This window comes from Uranotaenia lowii, chromosome 3 (genome assembly GCF_029784155.1).
Source record: "Uranotaenia lowii strain MFRU-FL chromosome 3, ASM2978415v1, whole genome shotgun sequence".
NCBI classification, from domain to species: domain Eukaryota; kingdom Metazoa; phylum Arthropoda; class Insecta; order Diptera; family Culicidae; genus Uranotaenia; species Uranotaenia lowii.
Window position 1 is genome coordinate 85212460 of NC_073693.1, and position 12704 is coordinate 85225163.

The 12704-nt window shown below is 38.1% G+C and overlaps 1 protein-coding gene across 1 annotated transcript in view; it reads right to left on the minus strand.

The window, feature by feature from the left end:
• Positions 1 to 3117: 3117 nt before the first annotated feature.
• Positions 3118 to 12704, minus strand: part of LOC129754636 (JNK-interacting protein 1) — an 82416-nt gene continuing 72829 nt past the window's right edge. The window contains exons 4-5 of the mRNA XM_055750800.1: positions 5682 to 5866; positions 3118 to 5600 (exon numbers count right to left, since the gene is read on the minus strand). Coding sequence (XP_055606775.1) covers positions 5528 to 5600; positions 5682 to 5866 — 258 coding nt within the window. The 3' untranslated portion in view covers positions 3118 to 5527. The remainder of the gene's footprint in view (positions 5601 to 5681; positions 5867 to 12704) is intronic.

Below are 12704 nucleotides of genomic sequence, written 5' to 3' on the forward strand. Positions count from 1 at the left end.
CGGTTAGATTCGCATCCAATGCCAGAAGAATGAGAAGAACGCAAAAACAAAACAACCCAAAGGACGGCGTCTGCAAAACAAACATCATAAATTTGGTACTGAGTGATTGCTGTGAACATCGAAAGGATATCCAAAAGATTCGAGAAAGAAAACAACCAAACTAAGCTAAGTATCTTTAAGTTATCTGTCAGCTTTGGTAGTAAAATCAAGACACTAACAATTGTTCAATTGTGTCTGATAGTCGTTGTCAATTTTATCAATATTAAGGTTTTTCTAAACTGACTGTTATAAAATGTTAGTAAAATTCACATCTTAGAGCACCTGTATCCGTGATCCAAACAGCCGGTTTAGACCCCAATTGTGTTCCATTATACCAGTTTCATCTCATTCATTTTATTAGAATCGGTATAAGGATTGCTCTAAAATTGATACAATTTGGATCAAACTTGACGCAGTTCTAAACCGTTTGACGATTAATGGATCACGAGTGGGGTTGCCCGTTTTTTCACTGGATTGGATCTTATTTCGCTGGTTCAATTCATGTATAAATTAGACCCAAGAATGGATCACAGATACAGATGCTCTTAGAACGCTATAGAAGTTGATCACATGAAAAGGTATTTTAATAATTTAACATCAACTTTAATTCGATACGTGATTTTTTTTTTAAGTTGGATGGTTGACGCAAGCCGTTATCAGAAGTGTTGTTTTGAACCACTTTTCTTGATTGTTAATGATTGTGCGTGATAATTGGACTTTGTGGAGGTTTCCAAGACGTAGGACAGCAATCACAGAAGGTGCATTTGAATTAAAAAAAAACTACCGAATTGAGTAACTTTAACAACATGAAAAATATTATGTACGCGGGACTTTTTTGTGAAATATTTTTTGGATTTGTGCGCACAAACGCTAGATTTTCATAAAAAAATTTATGTGTTTCCTTGTTCAAATAATTTTTTATTTATCAATTTGTTTTAAACAGATTTATTAAAAAAAATCCAAATATCATACCCAGTGAAAAACCGACGACACAACCAAAACTTAAAAATAATAAGAGTAAACTTTAGAAGTGTCAGATATGTGTTTGGCACAAACAGCAATATATGATTTGATAGAAGTTTTTTTGCTAAATGTACTTACGAGTTTTGTTTGTGAACATAGCTTAAGAAAACCTTAGTTTATCCAACAATCAAACTATATTCATAATTTAGAAAAAAAACCTGCCATTGAAAATTTAACGTAAATGGTTAGTCAGAGGTTTCGTAAATTAAAAAAGTTCAAACCAAACAAGAACACTATTTTTGATCAAGAACAAAGAAAATTAATGAACCCCGTGAAAACCTTCTACAACATGATTTAAGAATTTTGCAATGAACTGTGTAGACATTAGGTGGATAGGTTGAACATTTAGAATTATGCACTTGTCAAAAGTGTTTCCCGATGATAAAGTCTGCTTCATTTAATATTGGAACACAAACAATTGCGTGTAGTTCAGTCATTTATTAACGAATTCATAATTTGTTTTTCATACAAATGTAGCATTTTCTTTACTCTTTCATAAAAAAAAAATAAAAAAATTATTCATTGCTGTTTCGAAGAAATTCTCGTACTTTTCCCGTAATACGGCACATTAGGCAGCGCACACCCTTTTTGTCCACCGTTTTGGCGATTTGATTCCACCAGTTCTTCATTTGAGTCATGTTCCTAACAAGTTTTCCCTTTGCCTTAAGCCTCCGCTTCGTGATTGCCCAGTATTTCTCTATCGGCCGGAACTGGGGGCAGTTTGGGGGGTTGAGGTCCTTCGGTATTACGCTGACCCCGTTCGTTGCGTACCATTCCATAACCGTTTTGCTGTAATGGCAGCTTGCCAAACCATTACTGGACGGTCGTGGGCACGAATAAACGGCAGAATCCGTTTCTGTAGGCACTCTTTTTTGTAGACTTCTGATGTCATTGTCTTGTCAGTGAGAAAGACTTTGGTTTTCTGTCCACAACTGCATATCCCCTGCCAAATCATGTACTTGCGGGCGAATTTATCCGGAAACACGAACTTAAATTTTGCAGGTACATCCCCCCGAGCCGTCGCCAAATAAAATTTTTGACCTGGGATTTGCCCAAAGTCCGCCTTTACGTAGGTCTCATCGTCCATCAGAATACATCCGTCGAACTTGGTCAGCACTTGGTCGTACAGCTTTTGAGCACGGATTCTGGCCACATTGTTCTGCTTCAGCGTCCGATTTGGCTGTTTGCTGGCTCGGAATGACCTTATTCCTTCCCGGAGACGAATTCGTCGCACCGTACTGTGAGCGGCCTGGAACTTATTGACCAAATCGCGGTCTGAAAGATTGGGATTTCTCTTGACGGCCTTGATGACTTTCCCACGCAGTTTCCGGTCGACAGTTCCACTCCGACGCTTCAAATGCGGCTTCCGAGCCGTCGTCAATGTTTCCTTGTACTGCTTGATAACACGCCATACGGTATTTCTGGGCATTTTAAGCTGTTTAGCTAGCTTCGATGCCGACAACAATGGATTTTCAAGAAAATTGTGCACAATTTGATCTCTCCGTTCGGCTTCCATGGCGGTTGTTTACAAAATGATATCGTTTGGTGTTATGACATAAATACATGGTGAAAGGTAATGAATTTTCCGACACGTGGGTGAAAAAAGTTTCCAAATCCGTCCACTAGGAGCGCCACAATGAGCAAAAGAATTTGTTCCAATATTAAATGAAGCAGACTTTAAAAACATAAATATGCACATTTCGGAAAACTGCTATTTTGACTAGTTTTATTACAAAATAATTTTCTTTAAAACTGTAAAAGATTTTAACAGAAAAATTGCTCTAACGTATATAAAACAGATGTCCGCTCATGTCATATAGCTTTCAGACTTCGGGAATATAGGCGAAAATGGGTATTCTCCTTACTATGCGCATTTGGCCCGCCTCTCGCTTATAGGGATACGGGTTAATTCTTTTCATAAAATAAGTTTGTTTGATTTAGTAATGTAATCCAGAAGTTTGATATGTTTTTTGCACAAAAAGTTCAACCATATTCATTGTTGATTTTTCAAGGGTTTTTTTTTTCTTTCAGGAAATGAAATGGACCCTAAGAATATAATTTTACAATGTGTAGCTTGTTTTATTGGATTATTAATCATCATCGATTTCCATCTGCAAATAGGGTTTTTGTGTTCTGTTCATATTTATTGTTCACTTAGTATCGAAACTGTTTGGTTTACTGATTTGCTGATTTGTGTATATTGTGTGTGTTTTTATTACTTAGTAGACTTTTATGATGAGATTCTTTGTATGGTATCCAAATTTTTCCCAGAAGATATATTTTTTTCTAGCTTTTTCTTTGCAAATTATTGAATCTCGCGCAAACACATCAGAGTGGTTAGATATTTTGTCATGATTTCTGCCTTTCGTGCGATAGCTTGGCTGGGAAAATTATTATCAGATTCAGTTATGCTGTTTATCATTTGTTTTTATTTATTTTCAAACTGTTGATGATGGTATACCGATGCTGCCTTCTATAATTCGTTAGAAACTTCTCTAGGGTCTTTGACATGGAGCAGCGAGATTTTGTGTTTCAGTTGTTGGTTCAGATATTGGTTTATACATTTATATTGATGGTTTAGGAAAATTGCTGGTTTCAACAATTTCCGTGAACCATTTTAAACATTTTGGTATAATTCTTTAACAGTTTTGTATCTCAAACCATAAAGCATCGATTGAATTATACATAACAATGACAATTTTCGAATATCAGTGTTCTGCTGTATGTAGTATAATTTCGATTTCATTCACCATCAGGGTTAATATCTTTCGCGGATTTACATTTTTTTTAAATTTATCATTTTACTTTCGGGTTCTTCATTTGTGTTAGAGTGTGTTTACGTGTGTATAACTTGTAAGATTATATGACGATAACACTGTGTATGTTGTATGGGGGAGAGGATTTGCTTAAATGCTAATATCATTGATAGATTTGGTTTTACTTTTACGATTCAACTACAGATGTGATGCAGAATTTGTTTATTGCGCTCCAAAGCCATGACTGTCATACATTTCGTCACTCTCTATTCTCGTCTCATTCTCTTTTTTCAACTTTATCAACCATTCAACATTCAACATGAAAAATGAACGAAGACAGCAAGTGCGATGCAATTCATAACAGGATCAAAGCAAAGTATTTATAAAATGTACTAAATAAATGAACGAAAATTGTTCTCATCTGTCAAAAATTCTGAGAAACATTCGGTGACAAAAGGTTTGGTTTCAACAAAATTTTAGAGTTCATAGCAAATCCAGACTTAAAGCTCTACTCATGAATGATTAATGTTCAAACAAAAAATGACTTGAGTGCGGTGGTTTAAATTCAGTCACACAAGCATTTGCGACAAAAAAAATCTTCCCTTCATGCGTTTGCTTTTGATTTGAAATGCTTGTTTGTTCTAGTGTTTGAGTTTGTCTGTAAAGTACTAGCTAGTTGATCTTAGAAATGATATGGATAAGTAACAAAAATTCTTCTATTTGCATCAGCTTAAAAAAGCGTGTATTTCCACATTCACCTTTTTGAATGCATATGTGTGTCAGTTTTATGTTTGTATTACTAAGCGGAAAGACTTTTCTTGCTTCTTTCTTTACTTTTTATATAGGCAACTTGCTCCCTGGCAGACATTTTCCATCCTCCATTCCTTTATCTTTTGTTTTGCATTTGATTTACTTTTTTTGTTTGAACTCTGTCCAGCCTTACCTTTTTCTCAGCTTTTTCCTACCCATTTTTTGCGTTGGCGTCTGATATAAAATATATATACTGTGTGTGTGAATGGTGATTTTTTTCATTCTGCCATTTCTGCTTTACAAATTTAGTCCTATTATTTACATGACATGTAGTAACATTATTTATGCTGCTGGTTTTCATACATTCAGCTTCTATGTTTGTAAAGTAGTTCAGGGTTTATACTGCTTGGGTTTTTTTTTGGTTTCTGATAATGATTAAATGCGAATCGGTTTGAAAACGAATTAATTTTTTTCAACACTCCAAGCAAAACTTTGTGTATATTGTGAGCATTTTCTCGATTTCAACCAAAGACAAAACTTTTTCGTTTACTTTTTATTTAACCAGTTGATCTGATCTGGTTGAATTTTTTTTTCTTGATTCGTTCAAAAGTTTATGCAAGAAGAGTTCTCGAAAAAGTGTATCAATTCTATTCTATGTTCGAAATTTGGAATCCTTTCAAGAAGCTTTAGTTAAAGTTTGAATAACTGTTTCGAGCCAGAAGAAATTAAATGAAATCGTTTGTCCCTTGATGGCTTGTTTTTCTTTTCATACGTTGATCATGATGAATTTAACTATAAGATTTTGTGATTTTTCATTTGCAAAATGGATCAACTCGTTTTGATGAAAAATCTACTTTTCTTATGCTCTTGAAAACTTACTAAACGTTTTTGCAGTAACAATATTCTTTGGTTGAATGGTTTGCCCTTTTGTGATTCATCATCTCCTCAGCTGAGATTCCTTACTCTATGTAGATGTCCTCAATGGGATATGCCGTTTCAATGAATTTTTGATAGAACCGCTGAAATGCACGCCTAAAAGAAAAAAAAACAGAAAAAGTTTAATTGCACCACGTGGAGACAAATTTATTGCCGTGAAAAAAAAATCTTTCTTACCCCACGGCTTCTGCCACCGGTCGAGTTGATTCCGTGCCCTGGAAAACGTGACAGGCAAACCGCTGCACCGTCGGGTGTTTGGTGATGAAGCCGATGTAGCGATGGTCCCGCGGGTGGAACGCGCAGAACGAAACGTTCTTGAGCGAGTAGAAGTAGTCGATGCAGGGTCGCTTTTCCTTTTTATTCTGTGAAAAATCATTAAATCAATGACGTTCAAGCGATTTTCATTTAAACATATTCATTTGTAGTAATAAACTTAAGATCAATACATCAGTATTCAATTCATACTTTTAATCCGCCGCAGCCCGTGGCGTAGAGGATAGCCTTCAAGTCTTCTAAGCCATCGGGTATGAGATCGAATCCCAGTCACGGCATACATAGTACACTTTCTGTGGGTTGGTGGTTTTAGCATTTGTATGATGCTCGCCATCATATCCTCGAAAGATGTACACTTAGAGTTAAGAAAAAGGACTCTCTTCGAGGAAACATCAAGTTTCATTGAGATGCTGTATGTGTTTGTGTTCGTTTAAAAAAAATCGTTGATGAAAAAAAAATCCTTATTTTTCATATAAAGATAAGAACGGTTTTCTAACAGGAGGAAGATTTAGGTGAAATATTGGCGAAATAAGTACCCGGGCCGAAGTGGAAAATCCTTTTTTCTATGCAAGTAAGAATTTTCTGAAATCAATGTAGATGATAAACTTATTTTAGTTTCAACAGTATCTTTTTTCCAATTACAAAATTAACTGTCTGCGAAATCGTTTTTGACACATTTTACTTTTTATTCCGAAGAAACTCTCTTGTCAACTGGCAGCGCAAATGGGACAAGGATAAGTTGGGTCGGTGGCTCCACTTGGGTCATTGTCTGCGGTCACTAGTGAGCCGAGATAGACAAAGTCTTCAACTATCTCCATCTCGTTGCCGTCGATCGTGACCTTGTTATTACTGGATAAGCGGGATTACTGGTCATCGTTCACCGCCATTATGTCGGTGACTACTACGGCAGCTTCGACACCAAAGAGGAAGCCATCGACCGAAACATAGAGATACGTTGGATCCACTCGAAAGGTGGATTCAAGTTCATCAACTGGACGTCTAATTCTACAGCTGTTCTTCGAAGTTTGGGAGTGGTTGGTGGCTCCAGAGAGTCAATCCATTAGAATCAAGACAAGGTGACGGATTACGAACGAGTTCGCGGCATCATGCGGGTCACATCGAACTACGTGTTTTCCTTTGCGGTACCTACAAACGGAGCGGCTACAGAGGTAGAACCACCAAAGAAAAGAGGAGTCCTGAGCACGGTCATGTCGCTGTTCGATCCATTCCTGGCCTGTTGGCTCCATTTACGGTGTTAGAAAAGATGCTCATGCAAGACCTGTGGCGAGCGGGTTGCGACTGGGACCAGCGAATCGGCAGAGAGTGCCTGGATAAATGGTGACAGTATGTCGCAACGTTTCTCTGGTCGAGGATGTTCGGATTCCCAGATGTAACTTGGATCGATACCTTCGGACCGATTTGGCCAAATACAGCTGCATAGCTTCAGTGATGATGGGGGGAATGCGTACGGAAGCGTCGCGTATTTAAGGATTTGTGTGGAAAATACCGTCAAATGTTTGTTGGTGATGACTCGATCGAAATTAGCACCGATAAAACTTCTTTCCATTCCACGTTTTGAACTGAAGGCAGCAGTCTTGGGAGCGAACCTGAGTCACACCGTTTGAAACAATCCTTCCCTTCCTATTCATCAATCCTTCTACTGGAGCGATTCTCGAACCGTTCTCTCCTGGATTCAATACGATCAGCGTCGTTGTCAGCGGCAGACTGGCGCTACGTTCCAACCAAGCTAAATGTAGCAGATTCACTCGCCAAATTAGGGTCGTCTTTCGGGTCTTTTGAGCGAAGGTTCATGCCCAAGCAACCAAAAGTCCCATAAAACAGGTACAAAAAAGCTTACTCAGCCCCATCCTTGATATGAAGTACCGTAAACTGGGGGAACTTTGATAACTTTTTTCATTCATTTTTGAAAATTTCGGAAGGGGTGGCTTTTTCGTAATACCTAAAAGTTTTAAAACACTTACTAAGGTTAGGAGTATAAAACATGATCATTGATTGCATTAAGTTCAATCGACATTAGTGGTTCTAATTAAATGTTTGTTACAAAACCAGGTTTCGAGTTTCGGGGTAACTTTGATCACTAAGGTTTTTACGTACCTCAACATCTTCAAAACTATTGTTATGGTACCATTTAGCACAGAAGGCATAAACATTAATAACAGTAGTTTTTGTTAGATTTAAACTGATTTTTAACACGTTTTTTTAATCAAATATGTATACTCAAAAGATGGACAATGTTGCTGCATACATCTAGGGGGAAAAATTATAAACATTTCTCAATTTTTTTTGACCTTATAAACAAATGAAATTTTGCCTTCATGCCATTCCCTATTTCATCACACTGTTTCATGTCCTTCTTTTCTTCAAATTTGTAAAACCGTTTTATAGGATTTAAGCCATTTTTACTATACGGGCTTTCTCATGGAGAATCACCGTTGTTTTTTCAATATCCAAAAATTATCAAGAAAGGACCATAAAAATAACAATTAAACTAAGCCTTAACAATGAAAAAAGTTGAACTTTCATATAAAACAACCCATTTGCTCCTATATGCTAAAATTTGATCAGGAGAGATGTTTGTTTGTGAGCCTTCGAAAAACCAGATATTTTAAGATTTTAAAATTACATTTTAAGTAATATCAAAAATTATCTTATAACAACGAAATTTAGCATATTTGGAACTCAATTTATAGACTTTCAAACGTAGTTAAAAGTTTTCAGATATTTTAACTTTTAACTTAGTTAATGATGATTATCTGCAAAAATTTCATGTTGATCAAAGTTACCCCTGAGATCAAAGTTCCCCCAGTTTACGGTACGTTCTGTGCAGCTCAAAATTTAAGTTGTTATTGATACATTCAACTTCCAAAACAAGTCTTAATGACCTTCTATTCAGCTTCCAGCGGCCTTTTAATTCAGCTTTCAAAAAATAGTAAAATGAGCAAAACATTCTCAATCGCACCCTTGGCATCGGTTCATATCACCTTCTCTTGATGTGACAGCCAAAAAATAGTCTGGGGTTTCTCAGCTGATTTAGACTAATTTTTGTGTCCTGAGTTAGAATATCACATTGATTTTGCTGTATCAGGTCAACTTTTTGAGATACAGTATTCTAATATCCTGACCTGATTGAACAAAACCATGGTCATTTTCGGACTCAGGGCGTCAATATAAGTCTAATTCAGTTGGAAAACCCTGGACTATTTTCAAAAAATCTTTTTTTGTTACTCAGTGAATTATTTACTATGTTCAGTACATGGTGTCGCCATGATACAACGCGGATTTCAAACTCGACAAATTGCGGTTTGCCGAGATTTGTTAAATTTTCTGCATAATTCTTTCTTTCCTACATATATCGCATCGGAATGGTCACTCAAGTATCAAATTAAATATTGAAAAAAAAAAAACTTGCCCGGCTTGGGGATCGCACCCCGACCTTCGTGGTGAGAATCTTACACGCTACCATAAGACCACGCTTAGATGTTGTTCTAACTGAAACTAAAACTCGAAGTGGTGAAATGATTTTGCAGCACACCTACAGGCGCACATGCCCAACCAGACAGCCGGCCAGCCAGGAAGAAAGCACCTTAATGTACTTTTTGTGACTTAGTAAATCCCGTTTTGAGCACTTTTGTGTCCTTTATGTGACGTTGTAAGTACCTTACAACGTACATAAAAATCACTTTTGCAACTTTAAAGTTCATTAATGAGTACATATTGTTCACTCATGGGAATTGGGCAAAAGAACACACATACAACGTACATATCGATCACTTTGCAACTTTAAAGTTAATTAACGAGTTCATAAAGTTCACTCAAAGGAATTGTAGCAGTTGATTCTCTTTGTCAGCCGATATGTAACTTTCAAAGCTTTCATTCAAGTAAACAAGTGAATTTCGGTTGCTTGGGTGGTTTCGTGGCCCGGAGTGGCTGTACCAGCAGCCGTCGGAATGGTCTCAACAGAATCTTTTCGCTGCGAATAGAAGAGTGGAAATTAAAGCAATCCATCTTTTTCCCGGTGTTGAGCTCCCATATAAAGCAACTATCGACGTGACCAGATTTTCGAAGTGGAATGATGCAGTTCGCACAGTGGTGTGCATTTTCCGATTCATCTCCAACAGCCGGCGCAGAGCTGCTGACAAATCCATCGAAGCTGTCCTATCGACTCCAAAGCCTGAAAAGCCATCAAGGTTAAAATTCCTTTTGTAGTGGTTCCGTTGCGGCAAGATGAGCATCGATGTGCAGAAAATGCTCTCTTCAGGTTGGCTCACAGCGAGTCGTACAGCGACGAAATCAAGATACTGAAGAGGAACGCAGAACTACCTGTCCAAAATTGGTTTCCTCTAGAAAAGTCCAGCCCTTACGGATTACGGATCGTGGGAGTGGAGCGAATGGTACGCTCGGTGAAGCAGGTCAAGTCGATTTAACGACGAAATTCTCCTGACTACGCTTGCTGAAACTGAGGATATGATCACCCGATCAGGAGAGCATATCAAAATAATAACTCAAACATATCTCACCAAGATATTTATATCTGATTCAGTTATAATTAAGTACTGAAAAATTTAGATTTTAAGTTTCTCCAATCTGAATTATATCTTATTCTGATTGACAGACTTGAATGGGGTTGAGATAATTTTCAATGATAAAGAATTTTTTCGGATTGTTCCTAAATAAACTGATAATATCTTATTTTGATATATGTACAACTTTTTCTGAAACACGGACATCGAAGTCAACGGCCCAAACCTTACATTGATGAGTTTCGCTCCCCGATCAGGAGAGCATATCAAAATAATAATTCAAACGTATCTCACCAAGATATTTACATCTGATTCAGTTATAATTAAGTACTTTTTTTTTTTCCAATCATTTATTGTTCAGTTTAAGTTTATGTACATGTTGCTATTATTCAATTGTCAAGTGGAATTCTAATGCATCTACATCTACTACATTGTTGCTTTCATTTATAAAATCAATAAATTTAGCTAAAAGTTTCAATATTGCATTGCGTTTTGCAAGCCCTACTCTATCAAGCAGCGGTGTGATAAGATCATTAACAAAAACTATTTGCTGATTGTTGAACAACAAGTTGATCTTCTGTTGGAGCAAGCGCGCGCCGGCTCTCACTCGATGGCATGAAAAAAATTTGTGTTCCACTGTCTCTACCTGGCCACAAAACTCGCAGTTTTCGTCGGGCACACGCCGTTGTGTGTAAAATAGTTGACGATGGGCTATTTTTTGGTTGGTCCATATGTAGAGCAGTGATCTCACGCTCGTTGATAAGCGAGACGATGAAATATTGCTCCACACTCGATTCCAGTTTACGGCTGGGAAGATCCTCTCTACGCGAGGTTGATCTGTTCGGTCGATGAAAAAAATATTTAAACTTTCTGCTGTCGGGTTCTCGATTATTTGGCTTGGCAGTTGAGGATAGGTGCTAAGAATCATCTTCAGGCAAGGTAGGTCCGGGGGACGAGTTTGAATTCCTAGATTTGCTTGTTGGATGAAGCTTCGGTAGAACGGCATGGAATCAGCTTCACGCATGTGTCTGTTTATAAGCAGTGCCTTAGTTTTTATTGCTGGCAAATGCAGACCAAGTCCACCGTGTTTTTTCTCTCGCGCTAACTGTTGCATGGGTACGCGTGCCGCTGCGCCTCGCCAGATGAAGCTACCCATGGTTGCTGTTATCCTGCTCATGTGTACGCAGTACGGGGAAAGCATGGAAGAAATGTACCATACTCTGGACGAGACAAATGTGTTCAGAAGGATTATTTTCTGATACACGTTAAGGGAGCGAAGCGAGTGAAGCCACACTAGTCGAGAGAAGCTAGTAACGAGGGCATCCCAATTGAGCCGTATCATATTGCGTATAGAGTTGCAAAAAGTAACACCCAATATCTTGGTTGTGTTCATTGTCTCCAGCCATGGGATGCTGATGGGATTCCCATTTACACACCCCACATCTATTGCTGTTGTTTTTGCCAAGTTCAGAATTGCTCCCGCTACTCTCTGGAATCGTAAAAACAGCTCTCGCATGAGATCAATTTTTTCGGCGCTTGTTATTATCCCACTGATATCGTCTGCATAAGCAACCAAGAGATCGGAGCCACAGACCACCTGTAGCTGCCGCAATAGTGGATGGATATAGAGAACGAACAGATGCATGGAGAGAGGATCTCCCTGTCGCACCGATCGGCCAATTGGAAAAGGAGCGGAGAGATGCCCATTTATCAACAGTCTCGAACTGGATTGCGCATAAATACGCGTCAGCAATTCTACTAGGCGCGCGTTTATTCCCAAGCGTATCATCGTGGTGAAGAGATAACTGTGGTCTACTCTGTCGAACGCATGGTCTAGGTCGAATGATATCAACTTTCCCCGTTCTTTTCTGGCGGTTAGTTGAGCTATTCGATCCTTCAGAGCCAACGTGGCTTGGAAGATGTTTCGACGATTGTTGGAGCACTTTTGGATATCACTGAGCACATGGTTTTCTTCGAGCACATGGTTCAGTCTCTCTTTGAGTATTCTCGCGAGTATTTTATAATCACTGTTTAGCAATGAGATTGGACGGAACGAGCCTGCATTGTTCCCAGACCCTCGCTTTTTCACTAGAACAATAACACCGTCGACGAATTGTGCCGGAAAATTACCACTTATTGCTTCATTCATCACTAAGTTTAATTCACGATGAATCACGTCAAACGTTTTTAGGTAAAATTCCCTGGGAATACCGTCTGGTCCCGGGGATTTTTTCGGTGAACTGAATTTAATAGAGGTCAGGATTTCAGTGGTACTAATACTGTTCATGCAGGCATCGTTTCGTTCATTCTCGTCTGGCACTAATTGAACACAGGGGAATGTTTGTTCGTTATGTTGATCTTCCATAGGAACATGTGCATATAAGTT